The sequence below is a fragment of the Styela clava genome, chromosome 8 (genome assembly GCF_964204865.1).
Source record: "Styela clava chromosome 8, kaStyClav1.hap1.2, whole genome shotgun sequence".
NCBI classification, from domain to species: domain Eukaryota; kingdom Metazoa; phylum Chordata; class Ascidiacea; order Stolidobranchia; family Styelidae; genus Styela; species Styela clava.
The window spans coordinates 15,854,479-15,878,150 of NC_135257.1; the positions used below are offsets into that span (position 1 = coordinate 15,854,479).

The 23,672-nt window shown below is 33.4% G+C and overlaps 1 protein-coding gene across 2 annotated transcripts in view; it reads left to right on the forward strand.

The window, feature by feature from the left end:
• LOC120345474 (protocadherin Fat 4-like) overlaps window positions 1–23,672 on the forward strand; it is a 53,741-nt gene that overhangs the window by 14,249 nt on the left and 15,820 nt on the right. For both annotated transcript variants that reach the window (XM_039414930.2, XM_039414932.2), the window contains exons 11-33: window positions 8,511–8,781; window positions 9,612–9,812; window positions 10,241–10,369; window positions 10,939–11,097; window positions 11,680–11,932; window positions 12,380–12,609; window positions 13,548–13,784; window positions 14,368–14,582; window positions 15,092–15,284; window positions 15,506–15,677; window positions 16,895–17,031; window positions 17,371–17,493; window positions 17,896–18,050; window positions 18,702–18,909; window positions 19,382–19,539; window positions 19,914–20,028; window positions 20,114–20,240; window positions 20,619–20,784; window positions 21,663–21,796; window positions 21,904–21,996; window positions 22,536–22,641; window positions 22,897–22,999; window positions 23,275–23,450. In XM_039414930.2, coding sequence (XP_039270864.2) covers window positions 8,511–8,781; window positions 9,612–9,812; window positions 10,241–10,369; window positions 10,939–11,097; window positions 11,680–11,932; window positions 12,380–12,609; window positions 13,548–13,784; window positions 14,368–14,582; window positions 15,092–15,284; window positions 15,506–15,677; window positions 16,895–17,031; window positions 17,371–17,493; window positions 17,896–18,050; window positions 18,702–18,909; window positions 19,382–19,539; window positions 19,914–20,028; window positions 20,114–20,240; window positions 20,619–20,784; window positions 21,663–21,796; window positions 21,904–21,996; window positions 22,536–22,641; window positions 22,897–22,999; window positions 23,275–23,450 — 3,861 coding nt within the window. The remainder of the gene's footprint in view (window positions 1–8,510; window positions 8,782–9,611; window positions 9,813–10,240; window positions 10,370–10,938; window positions 11,098–11,679; window positions 11,933–12,379; window positions 12,610–13,547; window positions 13,785–14,367; window positions 14,583–15,091; window positions 15,285–15,505; window positions 15,678–16,894; window positions 17,032–17,370; window positions 17,494–17,895; window positions 18,051–18,701; window positions 18,910–19,381; window positions 19,540–19,913; window positions 20,029–20,113; window positions 20,241–20,618; window positions 20,785–21,662; window positions 21,797–21,903; window positions 21,997–22,535; window positions 22,642–22,896; window positions 23,000–23,274; window positions 23,451–23,672) is intronic.

Sequence of the window (23,672 nt, forward strand, 5' to 3'; positions counted from 1 at the left end):
GAATAGCGAATGACTTTAAACGTACATGTTTCTGACGAACATGGTTGGGTTCATAATAATGAATGAATAGCATATCATAGTATAATAAGAGAATGATGATGATGATAAAATATTTGGGTACTCCAGAAGCATGTACACCAAGATGGCGGACACAGGAATGTATTTGTACCTGAAATTATGGCCCAATCCTAACCTGGTTCACGTACTACTTTACAGAACAAAAAACGAGACGAGATTTAAATTTAGAGAATTATGTAATTTTTCGATGAAACTTTTTTCCCGTAAAAGATTTTATCTGTGTGATGTGATTGTTTTAATATTTATTATTATAAGAAATTGCTGTCGAAATTCATTATATTATTTTCAAACGTGGGGAATTGGTATAACCTATGAGCATCTTTGGTTCACGCTTACAAATGTTTAAATAAAGTCTAAATTGCATTTTCCATCATGTATTTTGTTAAACTGACTGATTATTTTTTCAATAACGATATGTACGATATGGCGTTCATCTATCGAATAGTCATCGCGTTATTTAGAGATAAACACAAAGTGCTTTTTCGTTTCCGCTTGTATAACGTACAATGGGGCTCCAGAAGTATGCGCACCAAGATGTCGCACAGCCTGAATCCTAACCTGTACACACATACTATGTTCAGGTTGTGCGCTATCTTGGTGCGTATACTTCCTGAGGTCCCGTACAATTTATGGTACTCCCGCAGTGTGTGTACCAGGTTAGGGTTAGGCCATAATTTTTATTCCTATTTTTCTTATTTTAGTTCTATACAAGGTTTGGGGACTGTCTGTGTTAGCCAAGTGAATATACCCCCTGCACATAGTAATCAGTCCCTTTACTCAACTTGATGTAAAGTAGGCGAACAAAATTAGTGACCTCCATATTGGTACACGCACTTCTGGAGCGCCCAAATTTGTATTAGACATTAAAAAATAAGTCAAAACATTATTATGGTCAAAATTCAAGTCATGATACAAAAAAATAACAATAGTTACTTAGTTCATGTTACACAAATGGCTATAGAGACATCGAGTAGATCTCAGGAAATAGTCGAGCAACTTTCAAACTAAGATTACATTCTAAACGTATATAGGATTTGGGTTTATGTGGCAAATGATAACCAATATAAGCTAAAAAGCTCCATTAGTTACTGGCGGGCAAAAGTTCAAACGGAAAAATACAAATGTTCTTACATAAACAATGGTCAGATTCATGGGTAAATTAGTTATTACTGTCAATATCACGTATTTAAACTTAACCGTCATATTAGAATCACTTTCTCCTGTTCCAATTTAGGTAGATAATTTTTACTCAAAAATGGGCGATTGATTAATTCAGGTTTGACCGAGACGAATTATCAAGGTTTTATACTTGATCACAGCTGGACTTCCAGTTTTGTACGATTCGCTGACTAAGAAAAAAATAGCATAATATGAAAACCAGACAAAGTTGTACAAAATCCGATAAACGTGCGGTTTTTACCGAGTCCTATTTTTTATGATTATGGAAAAATAAATAAAAATAAATAAATTTCGTTTGACTGTAAATATCTGATTTTTATTGTTATGTTATGTTGTTCAAACGAAATCCGATAATTTAACTATAGATTTAGGAAGTTTCATAAAATGCACCGGCAGCAGAATTGAAGTTGATAAAAAAGTTTTAGCCAAATCAGAAGTCTCTAAATTTTCATATTTTCTCTTTTCGACGTTACTTCATCACTAACTGATAATCTCATGAAATATTTTTCCCAACTATATCAATTATTTCTGCTTCTGACCTTTTAAAAATGATTATACGTGATTTCAAATTGTAGTACTGCATTTCATTTTCTGAGCTGATAAAAACTCAAACCTCATTATACTATATTTTAAGTTCAGCATGATCTATTAACTTCGTTGAAGCTTGCGTAAAACTGTACAGAATTTTACATGGTAACGTCAATAAAGTTGCAGTGACACATAACGTGATGAGAATTATAGAAATTGGAAGTTCATCTCACTTTGGCTCTGTTTCTGAATTTTCACTTTTAGAATATTCTCCCTATTTTTTTTTAGTGTAAAATGATCATTTTATGGTATTTTTTATCGCCCTGAACATAATGTGATTCATGGAGATATTGAATTGCTGTTAGATTGGCCGAAAGTATTGTATTATCCTCCGTTGCTTTTTCTGATCGCTTCTAGGAAAAAAGGTTAATCGAGAATTTATTTACTTTAAATTTCAGTCAACTTTCTATACTCGTACATAAAAAAAAAAAGAAATATGATCCATTTTTTAAATTTTAATTCGTTGAAAAATTTCCGATATCGATGAAAATAGGTGATTTCTATCGCGTGACTAATTCTCAAATAATAACGAGAGAAAAAAGAATCGCGAAATTCCTATATTTAAAAAAAAAACAAGTTAAGCGTAACAAAGTAAACGTTTTTTCTCTTCCTGTACTTATTATGTACTGCCAAGTACAGCTCAAAGTTGATAAATACGAGTTATATGAGGACCTAACATATTGTGTGTTTTTAATTCTAACATAAATATTTACAGCATATGGTGCCTTTACAAGAGTGAAAGACATGCTATTTCATTTTTGTAAATTTTGAATTTAGATAATTATCGTAAAGTCTATTAAAATAAAATTCGAATGGCTTATTCAGAAAGTATTTTAATGTACTATGTAATAGTCGAATTGAATAGTAATAGGATGTTCATGAGCAACATTTCAATATTTTTCTAAGTATGTCAAACGACGCGACATCGTTTATTGTTGTAAGTTATGTAACATTTCAAATTCATGTATCTGCAAAGCAAAATTCGTAACTATTGGGTGAAAGTTTCAGCTCACAGTTTATGCACACTCAATTTCATTTTTATCGCTGAAAATAGCTTGTTTCATTTTCAACGAGTTATGAATTTTAAAGAAGTATTTGGGTGACATTGTATGCTAGAGGTCGCAAAGTCGAGAGTCGTGTTACATTAGTAATAAATTTGTTTCAAGACGTGTGAAAATTAACAAAAGTATTTCGTTTTTCGAGATCGAAGTTGAAACACGTTTCAGGGCAACAATTCCAACAATTTTGTCGAAAATTTTAAATTTAACAACGTTATTAACTCGATTCAATTTTGTTTAGTTGAAATGAACGTAATGTGTCATCGTTTATATAAATATCGTCCGATATATGAAAAAGAGCTATTTGGAAAAATAAATTATATGTGATGTTGGATTTATAGAACTTGTGTATCACTACCGTAATTGAATTTTATTGGAGGCCCACTAGAAAATGCTCGAAGGCCCACAATTGGGCCGCTGCCCACAGTTTGCCGACCACTGACCGATATGTTTGAGTGCTATCTAATATTGTTCACGATTTCCTAGAAAAATTTATTTTTCAAAAAAGGCGGTTACATAAAGCGTTACAATGAAGGACGCTACATCACGCAAATCCGGGATTAATTCTTGCTACAAGTCGGTAAGAAATTTACATGGTAGCGACAAACCTGCTATGATATTAGATGTTGATAATCAAAACAATGTGGAGGCCTCAGGTGGATTGAACCGCAAACACAGGCCATATAAATTCATAGAATCATAATAAATCTTCGGTCAATATTGGATAAATATGGGATTTGTTGCCTAAAGGGTTATTTTTGATATAAGTATCTTGTATTTGTGTATTTTTCGACCCTCCTCAAATTTGAATTAACTATTTGTATACGATACGCATTCGCTCAGAATAATGTTCTTTAAAAAGTAACCATGGCGGACTCCATGTCAGTGAGCTATTAGGGATGAGCGGGATTCGGATCCGGACTCGGATTCGAGTCGAATCCAGACATTTTTTGGACTCGAAATCGAGTCCACGTCGTTTTTACCGAGCCTATAATCAATTCTGTTTACTAATTTATGCTTATGTTTGTACTTTTTCCCTCATAAATCTCACTACATACCTTAACTAGTTGAAATTCAAGGTTAGATATGTAACAATATCACTTGTGTGTAATATAAACATTCCTAATAAAAAAAGCTTATAACAATGATGCGCCAGTCACCTCCAAACTATCTATCCTTTTTGGTATACATGTGGTACACAATAAAATATGTGTTAGCGCAATATTTTTGAGTTTTCCATTTGCATAAATGAATATGAAACCTATGAAACAGGATCAACCCAATGTGAGAATCTCATCGATACCTCTTTTAAATCGAGTTTATTACGTGCAATCCTTTCTCTAAAAAAGGAGCAATGGAAAGCATGGAGCGTTTTAGAACGTTTACATGAACTACTAAATTACAAGCATTGTATTGACGACGAGTGGCATCTCTCTACCATTTGCGCACGCGACATAGTAAATTTAGGGCTAGAAATATCTGGAATTATGGGAAAGCATTGTTTTAGAACGTTTACATGAACTACTAAATTGCAAGCCTTGTATTGACGACGAGTGGCATCTCTCTACCATTTGCGCACGCGACATAGTAAAGGCTAGAAATATCTGAAATTATGGGAAAGCATTGTGGTCAGAAGCTTTTTATTTTTCATATTGACATATGAGAATTTCTAAATAGCCTTCCAGAATTGACGCAGGGTGGTGGGCTGGAAATCCAGTTCACAGCCAAGACGCACATTGACCCACGTTTAAGTTTGTATTATGGCCGCCAAAAAAGATGAAAAATATATTTTTAAATTGATTCAACAGCTATCTGCGGAACCATTAGAGAAAAATATGAGCTACGACGTATGTTTGTGAGCGCGCGATGCTGTAGTATGGTCAAAAACGTGTTTTTCTACTTTTATATTGTGACGTCACGGACTCGGAGGATTCGATTCGAGTCCTGGACCTATTACTCGGATTCGTCGAATCTCTGTGGAGCTATGGACTATTTTACTACATAACGGCCAAATATTAGAACTAACGATTTCTGGCATACGATACCATGACTATACGGTCGTTAATTAATGTGCAATAGGGATTGGTGAGCTTTGTAAGAGAATCACTGAAATGTGAGATCGCTTGTAGATAAGCATTTCATAGCGATGCTTTACACGCACGTCTCCACTCCATACGTACAAGAAAGAACTTCGTATTTCTTCAAATTCATATCATATCTAGAAAAGTCTTGAATTTCTTTCAATATTGTTTCTTTATGAAAATGACAAAAGAGTTGGAACCCAATTTTAGGACAATTTTGGTTATTCGCTTCGCCAGCGGGAAAATCCGTCACCATTATTACTATTCCGTCCCTCCGTGTCATCTTCTACCATTCGCCTTATCGCCCTAGACATCTTAATCGCCAGTATTAACGCCTGGCACATATTTCAGACATTCGGGGTGTTGCCTTCCTGTTAGTTTTGGTCAAGCATTAGTTGGTGTTAGCCAAGGGCCACCGATGGGTCCATTTATCTTTTTGCTTTATTGTTTTGTTTACTGTTATAGATGTACGATGGCGACAAATCAAATTCTCCTAATATCATTTTTGTTGGTATCTTTTCATTTTTAAACCATGATCGCGAGATAACTTTTCAATATATGTTCTATGACCCTCAGCTCATCTTCATGGTACTCACTATTTGTAATTATATTTACATTTTTACAAGACTAATTTTTTCGAGCCTAATTAAAAAGCAAGTCTTTCAATGGGTATTTTTGCTGCGACCCTTGAAAACGCCCCAAAGGCTCTACTAATCATATATAGAAGCTTAAAAAGCATCCTGCAACTAGCAGATCATCAATAAACCCAATGTATATTCTATGGTATTTTATATCATTATCATTTTTGATAACGAGACTGTATCAGTAATGTACGAACTGCAGTCAAAGCGATGTCCAAAACACACTTCAAATAAAATACATGACTAAAGACGCGCAAAATTTATGATGAATTGAAAAGGGTTGAGAACAGTGTTTTGCTATTTAATGATCATTAAGTGTGTTAAACTACTTGTGAAATCTGTTATCTGTTACGAAATGTTTCTAATCCACAACGTTCGTCGCCAATTTCTAATTAAAATTGGATTTTGCCCTCAACATCTATCGCACCGCGCACAAGTCTCGCGAAAAAAGTCTCATAGTGGAATTACTCAATCTTGTATATATTACTTTTGGGCCGAGCATAGATCAAACTGTTCAAACACAGTTTATAGTAGAATCAACATTATTCAAGCATTACACTAGCGAGAATTTCAGTCGCAGTGACACCCTTGATAAAGCGTATTTGAATATTTACAATACCCGGTTGCTATTGTACGATGTAGCTTATCCTTGGTCACGACGATTCAGTATCGTGACTAGGATAGCCTTACAAAACCATGGAAGTTTACAATAGGCGATTCCCAATCACCTGCTCGTTTGCAAATAGAAATCGACTCTACCGAGCGTTGTTACAAGTGCCATCAACCACTTCAAATCAGGCTTGCGTCTACTCCAACTACGCTTCTCGAATCAAACATTTAGTTTTTCTTTGTTTTGGAGATTTTGAAGGCGAAAAGAATAACATTATTCTTTTTGGACCATTGTTTATATACGTAAAAGACTAGTGGGAAACTCGAACCTGGCGCTTCTGTAAATATTGCTAACCACCATTTATCATTTGTATGAAAGAAGCGGGGTTTTCGATTGAAACTGTCAATCAAAAACGTATACTTCCAATTGTAGATCCACTGTCAATCATTATAATCAAATCGTGGTTTTCTTATTGCTTATGACTATGCCATGATAAAATGTCCAATTTAGTTGGTAAAGACTTTTTATTTCTCCTTGGTATAGTTGAAGGAAAAAAACGGAAAATGCTACATATTTATAAAAATTCCGATAATTTATTTAGAAAATTAAAGCAAATAATCAGAATTATCGTTTGTCTTAGTGTTAAGAAATCACGATTCTTTGACATAGTTCAGAAATAAATGTTGCAAAAATGGTTATGATTCCAAAGGATAAAAACAACTTAAATACGATATAAAATGTATCCTAATCATGCAAATATAAAAATGTAAAATTCCCTTCTCTATGATGGGTTTTTCATTAACCTTCATCCAACCACACAATGGAAGCCGCAAGCACCACAAGAACGCAGATAAACATCAGATGTTAATTTATCACATTATGGTATAACTGCATGTTACATTTTTGTAAATTTTGTCATCTTAACTTAAGGAAAGGTCACAAGTTCTTTCCTAGAAATGGATGTACTTATTTGCGTGCATTAAATTTGGAGCTAGAAAAAATGGAAACGATTGGAAATACGGAATACTTTCATAAATACACAGTTGAAATAGAAAGATTTAATACAATATTTTTAAGTGGAACTCGACAATTTTGATGCATTTTTTTTGTATCTAATTGCCTTTGTTGTAGCGTGGTAATGGAAACTTATTAATTACTATTATAATTCATATCTGTAACTTCTGCATTTACTGACAACCCGTCTTAATATAGAAGTGATAAAATCTCAACCATGTAATGTGATAAATTAGTAAAGCCCGGAAGTTGATACTTGGATCTGAGTTGTAAGACGGGTTAGGTTTGCAAGTCAGTAACAAAACACATCGCATATTTTGTATTTGATACTGAACGCTATTTCAATAGTTGACCCTATAATTGAGAATTTCAAATTTCTAATTTTACTACTTTAGGGCCGGGCATTTTCATTTTCGCCTTTGCGTTAAGTTCGGCCCTCATAAAGTAAGCCCGTTTTAACTCGGATATAATATTGTACAATTCAATATTAAATTATACAAAAAACGTGTCTTTCGAATCATAAAAGTAAAAAACATTCCGCGAAACTTATGAGTTGTAACAGTTTTATATAATACTCGTTGGTTGAAAAAGATGGCCATATTTAAATATTCTATATGACTCCGTCATGTAATTAATTTTCAGTTCAAATTATCTAAAATTCATTTACTTTGCATAACATCGAGGTTTTTAAATCTGCGATAACGTGTAATATGCAGCTATTCTGCACTGTCAGGTCTGTCACATATGCGGTTTATATTTAAACATTGCGTAAATAAAGCATAATGGCGAATCTTTCAAACAATAGACGAGATAAAAATCTGAGCTAACATCGCTGTTGTCTTGTTTATGCAAATGATTGATAGCATTTTTATAGAGCGTCTACTTGTTTTAATTGCAATTTAAATAAAAATAAAGCAGTTTTGCGCTAGCAGTTTTAGAGGAATTCAAAAAGAGTGACTTATTTGAGTGCCAAAGAACTCTCGCGTATGCACTCATTCAAAAATGAATGGAAACTCATCTTGAAGAGAAGTTATGGGCAATCACTGGAATGCCAAGAACTACCGGGACAATAAAGAATTATGCCCGGGAAAAATGCATTATTAAACTTGAAGCAGTTTCAGGTCAATTGGATTGCAAAAAAATGCATAATGTGACCAAAATAGCTTAACAATTTCAAAAAATATTTTTTTTATCTTCGAAACATTAAAACAAATGTACAAAATACTTTCAGTACCATGTTTCTTATATTTATGTTTTTCAGATCACCATCAAAATTACAGATGAGAATGACCATGCGCCCATATTCGATAGCGCCACCCAGCGACTAGAGATTTTAGAATCGCTTGCACCAGGAACAGAAGTTACTAAAATAACTGCTACAGATGGTGACGTCAACAATGAAGTTATTTATTCTTTACAAACAAAATCTGACCAAACTGAAACAGATTTTGTGATCAATCCTAAAACGGCAGAGATTTCAGTTGGACCAAATGGATTAGACAAAGAGAGAGTTCCGTTGTATGAGTTACAAGGTGAATAATTGGAACTTTCTTTAATGACAATTGTGTGCGGACCGTCGGCGCTTGGCTCATGATAATTTGACTTCCGCAATAAACAGTTTTTAAAATCGACTGTTAATGGCATTTCTTATTTGATGTGTTCTTTATTTAGTTTAGAATTCGACGCACGAAATTCATTGATTGAGCATTTATTCTATTGGTCCTGACTGTACCATTGTATCTATCATCTCTAGTTCAAGGTTATTTCACTCATAGGTGAAAATATCCCAGTCATTTCAGACAGGGTTGCTCATCACCAATACCAATATTTAACAAAAACTTTGATTTAAATAAGAATTCATTACTCATTATTTAATTAAATTCATATTACTTCAAATGAATAATTGGATGATAAAAAGATACTTTATCACTGTTTGGAGCGCCGATATTCAATATATATATAAACATTCCAATTTTCAACAAGCTTATACTGATATCAAAATCATAAAAATACAATACAAATTTAATTGAACAAAATTGAAGAAATCTTGTTTCTTGAGTATTGAAGAACAAACTCTAAATTTTACCTAAAATATAATAATGAATTCTCATCTGAGGTTCAAGTTCCATGCCTCCATCTCACCCAGAGTGTAATAAATTGGGTGGGGAAATGCCAAACCGAAAAGATTCCGATCCCCCCAAAAGTATTAGCTTCTAACCTATATGCCTATATATCGCTAGCTGCTTGAACACGGCCTTGTTCCGAGCGAAATGCGCGAAACAGCGTTGCATATAAAATAGAATAATAATAAAATGACATTAATTTTCATAAACTTATATTACCTGTCTTTATTTTCTCACAGTGATCGCATCTGACGGCATTCATCGTTCATCAACCGAACTCATCATTGAGGTCGATGACGTCAGTGACAGTCCGCCAAAGTTCAACGAATCCACGGTTTGTTTCGATCTCGCTGAAAACAATCCTTCTGGTACTTACGTCGGCAGAGTGTCTGCTATAGATGAAGATTTAACTTCACGAGTTACTTATTCTTTAATAAATGGTAAGCAATTTCATGATATTAGGTTTTAAAAATGCACCCAAATACATATTGTATATATCCGTGAAATAGATTCGACAAAAATAGGGTGTAAATCTTCATGGCATGGCATTATTCAAAATATTAACCGCAGATTTCATAAGTGATAAAAGCTCGGATCTGTTTTTTTTTCAGCTATTGAATTGAAATATTAAAACTGAATTTTAATTTCCTGCGTCTTGTTCAACCCATTCATAAAGCCATTGGATAATATAAGATAAATTTATCATCAATATAAATATTGATTTTCCTATATTTTATTTAAAAAGAATGTGATAAAGGGTTCAAAAAATAAAAATAACTTCACTAAAGTAAAGTGATCATAATATTCGAACATACACAAATAATTTTTCTTCGAATACATTTGCTTAATGAGCGTTTATGTTTGTTAGATTCATATTCTGGCATGTTCCGAGTACAACAATTATATGGAATAATCACGTTTGAAGGAAATCCAGAAATACTGAACAGAGAATACGAAGATTTTTATATCTTACATATTAAAGCTATTGATGAAACCGGTAAAATAAAAATGTTACTATATCGAATTTTAGAGTTGGTTCAGAAACGGTGCTTGCTTAAATTTCCACTTTTAATTACTGACAATCGATATATATTAATTACCTCAAAAATGACGTGGCAAATTTTTTTCACTTGTCTCAATTATATAAATATCACTTCATATGTATACCCTGAACTCCAGCAGTCAAAATATTGTATCTATTTTAACCCAGAGCATATCGTGAATGACGACACATAATATGTATTCTCCAACTTTCTACCGGTATTATACCTGTTCTTATCCAGAATATAGCATTCCACTTCATATGAATACTCTGAAATTCTACCAAAGTGTTATTTATCCCAACCCAAAAGATAGCATGGATTGCATCTTATATGATTATTCCAAGCATTTGCCCATAATATATATCTATCCCAACTAGATCAATGGGACAAATGTGCGAAAAGCGATACAAACGTGCTAAAAATGGGGCAAGTGTGGGAAAAAATTGCACACACACCAAAATATTAAATTGGATACATTGTATACACTGCCAGCTATGACTATAATTACCTTTTTATGTTTTAGGTTTGTTCTCAGACATCAGAGTTTTTATATTTGTGAGTGACGTCAACGACAATCCACCCATATTTGATTCATCTGATACAAACGAAATTGTTAGTTTATCAGAAAATGCGATAGTTGGATCTTACGTTACCACAGTGAAAGCAACAGATAATGACATCGGTGAGAATATTATTCAAGAATGACTAAAATATCCATAGGGAGAAAATTGCCAAGTTATCGAATAACTTACCAAATGAACAATATTTGTCTTGGGCAGGAATAAAGGATGCTAAATCTCACTAAGACATACATAAATTCACTAAAGACCACCAAAATAGATCAAAAATGCAGGAAAACTCACTAAAACGCACTGCGCAACCTCCTTCTACACTCTGAACGAGGTCTACAAACCTGAACGAAGTCTCGCCTACTGATCTAAGGCTTTTCCTGTTCGACCAGAACCCTACACGACCGAATTACAGCTCTCCAATAGTAACGTTTTTCAAATAAATCAAATATACATTTTGTATATATAAAAATGAATTTTGTATGTATTTAGAGAAATTTTCATAACTTTTTGCAAGAGCATGAGGCCCACATTGCCCATCCCCTTTTGCTATCGTATTTCTCTTTTTTTACAATTCATGCCCAATCCATGTTAAGTTTAAATAAATATATTACAATGTTTGCAACATGAACTAAGCGAAGTTGGGAATTTTTTCTAACGATTTTGAGTAATCAATTGCTCCGATCTTTATTTAGGATTGAATGCAGAAATTTACTACAGCATTATCAGTGGGGATCCTAATCACAAATTCAGAATAGATAGTGATACTGGAAAATTACGAACTATTTCTGCTCTCGACCGCGAAGAACAAGAATCCTATACTTTAAAAATTATAGCATGGAACAAGTACGCAGAAGGAGCCGAGCAACAATTCTCTTTCAAAACTGTTGTTGTGAATGTATACGATGAAAATGATAATCCACCTATGTTAATGCTACCAAAAGAAATGTGAGTCTGAAATTCCATGATTATTTACATTTTTACGTTGTTGCTCCGAAAAAGTATCCGGAAACATTTAGAATCGGCGGTATTCTTACCGTTCAACATAGTCCGCACAAATTATTGATTCATTTTGAGTTTGGTCGAAACTTGTTGATTTCGAAACTTAGGTTAAAAGTCAAATTTCCTACACTTATCATCAGCAAAAGCGACCTGGAATAAGTCCAGGTTCATTGTCCTTCTTAGAACAATTTACGTAAGTCAAGTTTGATTTTCCTTCAATTTTCTGTCATTTAACCTGATTTGAGCTTTCCTAAAATTTGAGAATTTACCCAAGCAACCAATTACCCCAGCCATGCTGGAATTAAAAACGGCTTTAGTGTAGTCGCATCAAAAACATCTGACTCAATTTTAATTAGAGTCGTATCAACTTCATATTGCGTCCAATATTTTCAGTTCATTGAAAGAAAATGCTGAAAACGGAAACATAGTTTTAAAAGTTGACATCATTGATTTGGACACGGGAATTATTGATAAAAATAAAATTGCTTTGGTACAAACAACTCCGGATGACGGAATATTTGAAATTGATTCGAGATCTCAGAATATCATCGTGAAAGATGTATCAAAATTAGATTTTGAAACAACAACTCGATACAATCTTACACTTGCTGCATATGATGAAGGTAAATAGCTCTACTCTCCAGTCTTGGTCTCGCATGCTATTTCTATGATTTCAAAATTTGAGCAAAATGAATATTACTTTCTAAAATCCGAAATATTTCTGCTTCAATTTCACATGTTTTTTGAATAATTCATATTACCTTTCAAACACAGCTTCAAATTATTAGTTATTTCAGACAAGCTAGAACTCAGATTAACATAAGGTTCTAAATTAGCAGTTTATCTTTTAATTCTTGATCCATATTAAACGCTGTTGTGATTTATGGTGTAATAATCCCCATATGTAATACAGTAATGCATAATACACTGATTGTGTCATTTCGTGTATTTTGCATTGAAGCAATGTTCCTCAACTTATGGGTCGCGACTCCAAACATGATCCTGAAAATACTCTTGGGCCGCTTGTTGTTTTTTCAACATAATCTTGAAAGTTTCTAATTTTTTTTTTCGCAAATTTTCATCGCTTATTTTATATTTAGTATTAAGGTACTGCTCAATAGTAATTGTATAGGGTAAAAACTCGGCAGAATCTAATTTGCTCAAGTAAATCTACGTCACAGCTATCTCACTTTGAAGTGATTTCTGGAAAAATAAATGTTATGTGACAATGATTGTTTTATATTAGTGATTAATTTCGCGACCATAAAAGAACTACATGTCGTTTAGTATTTGAGCATATCCTAGCGTCGCAAGATCTTGCAAATTTTTTTTTCTTCAAATTTGGGTTGCTTTAAACTTAGTGTATAAAATAGGAAAAAATAACACGTTTTCGAACACGAAGTGGGAACAAATGGAAGCGTTCTCATTTTACACTGATCATCCGACCATCTCCGTATTGCTTGTCCGCCGATGTTTTCAGCACTACCGTACCGGCACCAACATTTGTGTTCATTGCTTTTTTTTGATAGAATATATAATCATAAAAAACTTTGTATTTTAGGTGATCCTGACCTGTCATCTGTTACAAATGTTATGATTCGAATTATGAATATAAACGAACATAGTCCGAAATTTGTCAAAACTACATATTCAAAAAGTTTGTCCGAAAATTCTCCGTTGGGATCTTTCATAACAAACGTCCATGCTGATGATTTGGACGCAGGTTTTGAAGGAGAAGTTCAATACAATATTGTGCCATCGACCAATTCAACGTACTTTTACATCGATAGATTTACAGGTGATAGAATGTTATGAAATTTAAAAGTTGATTCTAAACTAAAATAAATAATTCAATTAGTCAAATTAATTAGCTTTAGTTGACATTGATTTTTCTTCGCGTTTTATATTTGTTGTGATTTCCCATATTTAGATAAATTATGAGTGAAATAACAAAAATTAGCTAACAATTTTACACGAAAAACAGTATTTCTAATGCATTTATTTTTAAAATAGATATAAATTACCAGACTTATTTCTATGCAACGTCTCAGTTAGGGACATAATCAGCCGCAAAAGTTATTTATGTGTTTGCTCTATATTAATATAAAAGGTAGCGAACTCATCGAACGCTCTATGGATTGAGTATGATTCGTTGCTATTGATTACAATTTAAACCTAATTTTGTATGATATTTAATCGTTAATAATATATATTGCAGAATATGGCATGTTTTCTTAAAATGGACACCGTAGTATTAGCTGAATACTGTAAGACTGCAGTATTGGCTGAATACGACTAAATTGTCTTTTAATAGCACAGAATAAGGGTGCGAACGAATAAAATACAGCATGAAATGTTTAATCCAATCTTCTCCATTTCAGGAAATATTTTTCTTGCCAATTTCTTGGATTACGAAAAACAGGATAAAATTTCAATCGAAGTCGAAGCAGTCGACGGCGGAGCGAACTCACTTAGTAGCGCGATTCCTGTTTTCATCAATGTCCTGGACGAAAATGATTGTGGACCTGTGGTTACACCTGCGCATTCTGTTGTGCACGTCAGGGAAAATACTAATAATGGTGCCGCCCTGGTCAAGGTATTTAACTATTTACTAAAAAATAAAATTATATTTACCCTCAATTATGCGAGACTAACTGTTAAATCGACTATTATCATATAATACAACCTCATATTACACGATCAGAATAGATATATATTAACTTGCACAGCACCCATCCTGCAATCATCAGAAGCAAGAACAAGCAGGTACAAAAATCAATGAAGCGTAAAACAATAACAATGAAAGAAGTTAACAGGCAGTGTTGCCAGAAATAGACAAAACGAAATAGTACAAATAATACAATGTCAACACTAACTACTTATCTTTCCTCTATGCTTTCGCACTGGCGCATCTGTATCTATGTATGTAACGCAAGGATGCTGTAGCAAGGAAAAAGATGACTATTCTATGGGATCTAAGATTATTGATTAACACTAACACAAACGTATTCATTTGGCTTCCGTGTCCTCGTATCTTTTTTAACTGTAAATATTATTCAATAATATCAAATCACACAACACCTTATCATTTTCATTGTGACACAGCTCTCAGCAATTGATCAAGACGCTGGAAATAACGGGATTGTTCGTTTTCAAAACAATGTAATGACAGTTCCTGATACCGATGCTTTTATTTTATCCCATAATTCTGATGGTACTACAAATTTGATTCTAAGAGAAGCTATTGATCGGGAATTGTACTCTCAAATTGAAGTAACTGTAACTGCTGTAGACAGTGGTAAGTGAATTTAATAACTTTTTGCAAATGAGAGTAGGAGGAAAGGGGTGAACATTGGTTGGCGCTTGATTTGCTAACGAACAGCTAGTTGAAAGTTAATTTTACCAGGTAACGAATTTATTTGCAGCTTAAAATTGTTGCGGGCTGAAATTAAACTCTCAAAGGCAAAATATTACATACTATAAATTACTAGGTGATATTACCATATGTCATTTCAACAGGATCTCCGCCAATTAAAGGCAGCGCTACAATTTTAATTATTGTTGATGATGAGAATGATAATGTACCAGAATTTGAACAAAAACAATATTACGTTGCTGTACCAGAAGACGTCCTACCAGGAAGCAAAATTCATTCTGTGAAAGCTCGAGATGACGACGCCTCTGCTATTATGTATGTATAATGTTAATAGCAACGAAGTGGAGATATTTGCTGAATTGTTGTTAAGTTTATGCCCAATGTTCTTTCCGAAAATTTATGCGAGATTATCTACTTTATAGCTGTCTTCCTGATTCATGAGATGTTTTAAGTCCCGCGTCAATCGGTATACATTTCTCCTACTTTACCTTTTCTGTAAGCTGGAATGCTTCTATAATCCCTATTACTTATTTTATTACACATTCCAACAAAATTGCCTCCGCTAGGATTTTTTTCTATAATTTCTGTGTTATTCTCAATATATGTTTACCGTGACGACTTTTGCACAGTCAATATAATAGTTGTAATTAGCATAATATGCAGTTACTTTTACATTAAACCTTTAACGGCGTTACTGATGTCGCTGTTTGAAGACCCCACGAGATCCGTCGCGACTCCTGCCATACAAATAACGATAATTAGATATTTATTTTCTGCATTATTTCTGTGCACTTGTTTTCTGTGATGACAAATAAACGATTGACTGACTGACTACTAATACACAATTCCATAATCAATCATAGTCTCTGTAGCCCTTAATGGTTACCCGTTACATCATCACTCAGTGATCTCTTCGATTTCTGAGTGAGTACCGTGACATGGCTTTCAGCAAATGTCTCCCCGAGAAAAAAAAATCACTTGTCATTTCAAATTTCAAATTTGCAGTGGTTAAAATTGAAGGGTCTTCCAAAACCTATTTTTCAAGTTTTCTCCAATTTTGATTATATCGTTAAATTGCGCCACAATTTCACCATCGTGACCATATTTTTGAGCATTACTTGCGTGGTAAGAGCCTTTCTACATACCGCCAAAGGTAGTGTCATACATTGATTAATTACGATCTATGGAATACAATTTTCCACATGTATTGCTTAATACTCGATTTACAATAAATTCATATCCAATCCCCGACGCGAAATGACCATTCCGACATACACGTCGGTAATTTTTTTCATAAACTTTCTCATTTTCAACTTTTGCTTTGAACATGGCCGTGTACAAATAGCCGCCGATATCTAACAACATGTTAGGAGATATTATTTTATTTTCACTTATTTCTTATCTTAATATATATATACCGGTATACTGTACTACATTGTCTATCAAATAACACAACTCATCTTCAGTGAATCCTTAAAAAATGCTGCATATAAAATATCATAATAAACCTACAATTTTATGATTTCATTTAGGTATAAACTGGATGGAGATAGTGAAGTTTATCCATTTTATATTGATCCAACCACAGGAGAAATATTTACACGAGATACTCTTGACAGAGAGACTATGCATTCGTATAATATTACGATACTGGCAATCGATGGCAGAGGTAAAATTTGGAGTTTACGTGTAGAAATTTTATCGAAACTATTTTGGAATCAAAACAATACGAATTCGAATAATAATCGATATTTTGTTTTTTTTCTTATTTATTGCGACAATATTTTACGAAATCTTACCCACGTTAGACATATAATTAAAATTTATTTTAAAAATTTTATTGTTCTTGGCTCGCAATATGTGATATGATCCACATACATTCAGATTTTTAATTTTAAAATTCTAACGTGTTGTAAACCAGGAACGTTAATACTAAAATATTTCCACAAATATCAAGTACTCGTATTTCATATTCATTTTATATAATGATTAAAATATTATATTTCAGATTTTGCTGGAACCCAACACTCAGTATCAGTGAATTTGTTGATCGAGTTATCTGATATAAATGATAATTCACCTTCGTTTACAAATCAACAGAAGAACGTCTACGTCAATCAAAAGAATTCAAGTATGCTATAGCGTTAGAAATGAAAATAATGATAAATGAAATTAATATATTACTGAATGCTGTAGCAAGAATAAAGACGACTATTCTTTGTGATTCAAAATTCTTGCTGAACACTAACACAAATGTATTTCTGTAACGTTTCATCTGATCAGACGAATTGTGCTCATGTGCAGCGATACTCTCGAATCACAAAATATATAACGAAATTTTTGAAAGCAACTTCCTTACTGTTTATTTATAATACTCGCGTAACATACAAAATAATGAAATTGATTTCAGTTCACCAATTCCTACACACCTTTCTTGTAAGTATTTCGCAATTTTTTCCGTTTTTCCCCGTCAATTACGTTTATTTTAGCGACAGAATGTTGAGTAAAATTTATGAAATTATTTTTGTTTTAGTTGGAACTATTTTTGTTGCTGAAGCATTTGACCCAGACAGTGGTGAAAATGGAAGAATACGATACAGCATGGATGGGAATTCATTCTTTAAAATTGATCAGAATACTGGACAAATTGAAGCAACAAATTCATTAACGTCCTCTCACACACTAAAGGTAAAAAATACGTCGTCTATCGACCACGCGAATCATACAAAGATGCCGGGACGCAAAAGTGACGCTAAGGACTTCCCCTCATAATTTTTTTTAGCAACTTTTAATAACAATATGAAGGCAAAATATATGAATAAAACTTGTTTTACTGTATTGTTGACTATCAAGCAGCAGAAAGTTCAAGTTGATATAATCATTATCTAAAACATACGTGCTCTCGTGCGTTTACACCCAATTTGTCTTCCGTCAGAGAAGTTGATACATTAAACATTTTCCCGATAATGCCTAATCATTTGTTTCCTGATTTTTTTTGTTTCCTGGTCTTAGTTGTCACCTCTTTTTATCTTGCCAACTCCTTTAATACGTGCACACGTACAAACGGTTACTCCAAAATGTCGTATGCCACTTGCCCCACTTTTTTCCAAACATGTCCCTTTTTTAGCACACTTGTCTTATTTCTCTGTACGTATTCTACTTGTCCCACATGTCCCACACACACGCCAACCTGTTTTTGAGTTAGCGTAGGTATATATTGTGGGGGAATGGCTGAAGTAAGCATGTGGAGCGGAACTCATGCTATGTTCTGGGTTAGCTCAGTCCACCATTTAAATTTTGTTTCCTACTTTTCTCTAACTGCACAATAAAATTCCATAGATATATGCCTTCGATCATGGATCGCCATCAAAATCTACCACAATGGACGTCTTAGTTTATCTTACGAATAAGAGTCCACCAACAATAACTCACGACGTTAACAATCCAGTAAGATTATTTGAAACGACGCCTCCAAATAGATTTATCGGAAACTTTGACGCATCGTCAACACGAAGCGATGCAGGAAATCTGAAATTCTATTTGAAAGGTAATAATACAGAGATACGCAACGTTATGCCATATGACACTGATGTGAAGTTATTCTATCTCCATTATTATATCGTTTTGCTAGAGAGTTTTAGTTGTAATTTTTTATATGAATTGAATATTTACCTTTCGCTAGGAACAAGCCTCTGTACGGAAATAGCTAATTGAATATATTCGAAAGTACTGGAACTTTTTGGGGATTCCGCATTGCTTGTACTATTCGTTAGACCTTGGTGGGCATATGATTTGAGACCGTGATTTCACAATATTCAGATTTCGTTTTTAATTTGTCAAATATACCGAGCTTCATTTGTTCTCCAATTGTTTGCTTCTTAACCAGTTATGCATTACTATGAATATGACTGGCGTCAGGTACTCGCTATTCCTAGTTTATTTCAATGGAGTTAATCCAAAAACGTTAATTTTTGATCTTGTTAAAAGTAAAGAAATACATTTATTTTTGTATGTTGCAGGAGACAGATTTGATTGGTTTTCCATTGATCAAACGACGGGAAATCTAAAAACAATCGGTCAAATTGATCATGAAATCTCATCAACTTTGACAATGTGGATTGAAGTAAAAGATTCTGGTTCGCCACAGCTGTCAAGCTATGTAAAAATAATCATTGAGGTAAGGTTGTAACAATATATCTAGAACAATATTTTACTAACATGTTTATCATTATTAAAGATTGATTACATTCAACGCGATGGCTTTAACCAAAAATTGATTTAAACTGGAAAATAATGTTCTGGTAAAATAGGGAAAACGTTAATTTCTAATGTTAAAATTTTACAACTTTTTAATTTGATAATTATTGCTTCAATTTAATATTGGATACCACAAATGCATTAATTTTGTAGATATTGAAAAATCCTAAGAAGAATCAAAATTATTTTAAATATTCAAAAGTTATTAAATATTTTGAATTCTAATATTTCCCTTTTTACATTACTATGGCTTTATTTATTGATAACTTGAACACACTGTATATTTTAAACTAGATTGAGGATGTGAATGACAATCCGCCAACCTTCGATCAAGATTCTTACATAGGTCATGTTAGAGAAGACCAGACACGGAAAATATTATCTTTATCTGCCACTGATCCTGATAACGGTTTGATATTTATATTTCATTTTTAATTTCTCGGATTCACTGGGATTCGAACCCAAAATTTTTGAAAACTTATTTTTATGTTCAGGTGAGAATGGCAAGGTTTCATATTCAATAGTGAACGACCAAAGCGAAAGTCCAGAAAAATTTAAAGTTGCGTTCTCTAGTGGTGTTTTGAGAAATAAAGTCAAGTTGGACCGGGAAATAAAATCGAGGTATTGTGCCTATAGTTATAAAAGTAATATTCATGTAGATTGCTCAAAGCATGATCATAAGCATTTTACAATAGTTGAAAACTGTAAGTACTGTATGAAAAGCAAAAATTCAAAATGTTCAAAAAAGCAGTTGCACATACAGATCTTCTTTGACTAGCGCATAAGATAAGCGCAGTAGAATGATTTTTTTTGAATGCAAACTTGACCTTACTATATTTTTAATGTCATGGCGCACTCAGGGTTATAACAATTTACTTTACATGAAAAATTATGTCAAATTTTCGATTTTTTTAAATTCTAATATTTGGAGATAATTGTTATTTTATTAAATCATATCATTGATGTTATTCTATTTTATAATCATTCATATTCATTTAGCTATAAATTGGTTATTCGTGCAACTGACGGGGGATTTATACCTTTACATCGTGATATTGTTGTGTATATTATTGTCGATGATGTGAATGATAATCCACCAAAGTTCACAAGATTGTTCAGCGCTTCTATAATGGAGGATGCAAAAATTGGAGATTATGTGTTACAGGTTAGCTTTAAAACAATATAAATGTGCAGTAGGCGGAAATGTAGATATGTACCGATATCATTCTTCGGGAAGTCGGCGTGAACTCCGAGTTGCAAATTATTGGATGCGACTCCAGACTCCGGGTAGTAAAAATATAGATTCCTACTTTCATTCCAGCTCCGGAATGCGAGAAAATCAAATTTTGATTATAAAAACTTTGTCGTAAGCCTTTGTCCGGAAAAATTGAAAATACGACTCCGGTTACTAATTAGTTGAAAACGTGCCAAACTCCGACTCCACTTTCCTTGTTGCCAACAATTGATATTTGCAATTTTCATTGATTTCTCCAAGATCTTTCAATTCAGTTCTGGAATGAATGACTCGTGAGGCCAATTTCATTTTATATTTCATGTTTGGTAAATTTATACAATCTAAACCAGGGGAATCCCACGGGCCACAACCGCGCCCGTTAAGTTATTTAGTGTGGCCCTTGTTAACACGAAAATTCTCCACCCCGAGCATAAAATCCGAATCCGACAGTTTATGTATAAAAAGCCACTTACGTAGGTAAAAATACATAATACTCTTTGCTCTTGTCGCTGTGTTGAATGTTTCGTTGTTTTGTCCGATGTCTTTATTACTGCGAGGCTAAGCAATAGCCGCATTCTCTTCTCTCGCCTTCCCCACATGGGTAAACTAAATATTTTGTGTGTCCCGGCTAGATGTCTGAAGTTGGTTATAAGGCCCACAAACAAAAAGTGTTGCACCTTGCTGATCTGATACCGATAAGCGCCTGCGATATACGGTTATATCTTATATTTCTGGACCAACACGGCTAGATAGCTCATCATATGTTCCAATACTATAAATAAACAAATATTTTTCCCATATCCTAATAGGTTACTTCGACGGATGCCGACTTTATTTCCAATCATACGTACAGTCTTGTTGATAATTCTGATGGATACTTTAATATCGATAAAAACGGAATTGTGACTTTAGCAAAGAGACTCGACAGAGAAAATGCCGAAACGTAAGTTATCAGTAAATGCTATGTTTCATCATATTTCCAACGAATATGTCAATTTTACGAAAAACTTGGTAAAACAGTCACATATTGAGATTTTCGTTGTTCTCCAGGCACACACTAGAAGTAGAATCTACAGATGACATGTGGACAACACATACTACTGTCACTGTGAGAGTGGAAGACGTAAATGACAATCCACCGATGTAAGTTTCTCCATTAAATTAAAAGAAATAACCAAAAAATAAACACAGTCGATTAACTTTGTATCTTTAGAGCATCTTTGCTCGCGGCCCTCAGAGCTACGTGCTCGAATTTACATCTTATTAATGTAATATTAGAAACTTTAGTGTCGCTGCTTGATAACCAACTTGGATTCTTTGCGGCTTTCCTTCGCCAGTGTACTCGTGTATTCACGTAATTTTGTATGCGATAGTTTTCACTAGCTTTAAAAACTATTGATTATTTTCGCCTGAATTACCTTTACACAGTTTGTCTGCATTATGCTCACTAGATTTTTTACTTGGCATTTCTTGCTGATTTTAGAACTACTGCTTGCGTTGCTACACCTAATAATTATATTATTCTGGAGAATAAACAATTTTAAAATAATATAATAGACAACAAATAGCGGCGCGGTCTCTAGCGCGTTTTAACACTAAGTTAATAAATGTGACACTATTTGTGATTATTATATACCTATGATAAGGATAATTATTCAACTCCTATTATGGCAATTTTTTAGGTTTCATTCTTCAAAGTATTCCGCATCGGTTGCTGTGAACACTAATATTGGAGCAATGGTGTTGAAAATAAATTCAAGTGATCCCGACGAAGGCAGAAACGGAAAGGTAAAAAAATTGTCCAAACGTGTTGCATCAAAATTTAATTCTGTAACGTCTAAAATTTCTCAGTCAAGCAAGGTCAAAGTAAGGAACGTTGACGTGGTTTAATAAATGTACAGAAATTACAGAAAGCGAGATTGTTCAAAATCGAATTTCTTAAAATAATTAACAAAGATTTTCAGAACCTGCCGATAATCCTTTGAAAATAAAATACTTATCCAGTGTTGTTTTTCTATTATTGTTGTATTTCATGATTTGCAGATAAGTTACAGAATATCCGGAGGAAACAGGTACTTTGACATCAATGAGGTTGGCGAAATTGTGACTTTGAGAGAACTAACTTGCAAATCGGGATTCACTTTCGGTAAAAAAATTCTTTTACAATTAAATTTAAATTAAAAAATATTGTGATATTTTTTACACTACAGCTCCAAACAAGGCTCAAGGCAAGTACTTATCCATATTCATCACATCCTGGATGGGCATGTAACTCGAATCCGAGATGCTGGTACCAACCCATACAAATTCCTAATGGAGTGATTCTACTAGAATCTACTAGAATGTCTACTAGACACGACACATAATTTATGGATGTGAGGAGGGCAAGTTGCTAATAATTCAATATTTCGAACAATCTAGATTGTCCAGTGGAACACTCGTTCAATGTACTTGCTTGTGATAGTGGATCGCCGAATTCTTTATGCAGTTCATGTTCCGTCAAAATAGGCGTAAAATCTGTGAATCTTCACTCGCCAGTATTCATTGAAAACAACATTAGGATTGCTGTTCTACAATCTGCTGAAGTTGGAACTAAGGTACGACAATTTACTTACTAGTATTTTATTTCGAACTACACATGTATTGCATATGTGAATATCAGCTTTGTATTCCAAATATCTTCATCTCATATTTAAGCCTTTTTTCCACATTCCGTTGTTTTGTAAAAGTTCTCTTCTAGCTTGTTCTAGCTTGAGAAATTTATTTTGTCAAAGACAAGAACTAAGATTGATACAGTTTGCTATCTCATATTAAAAAAA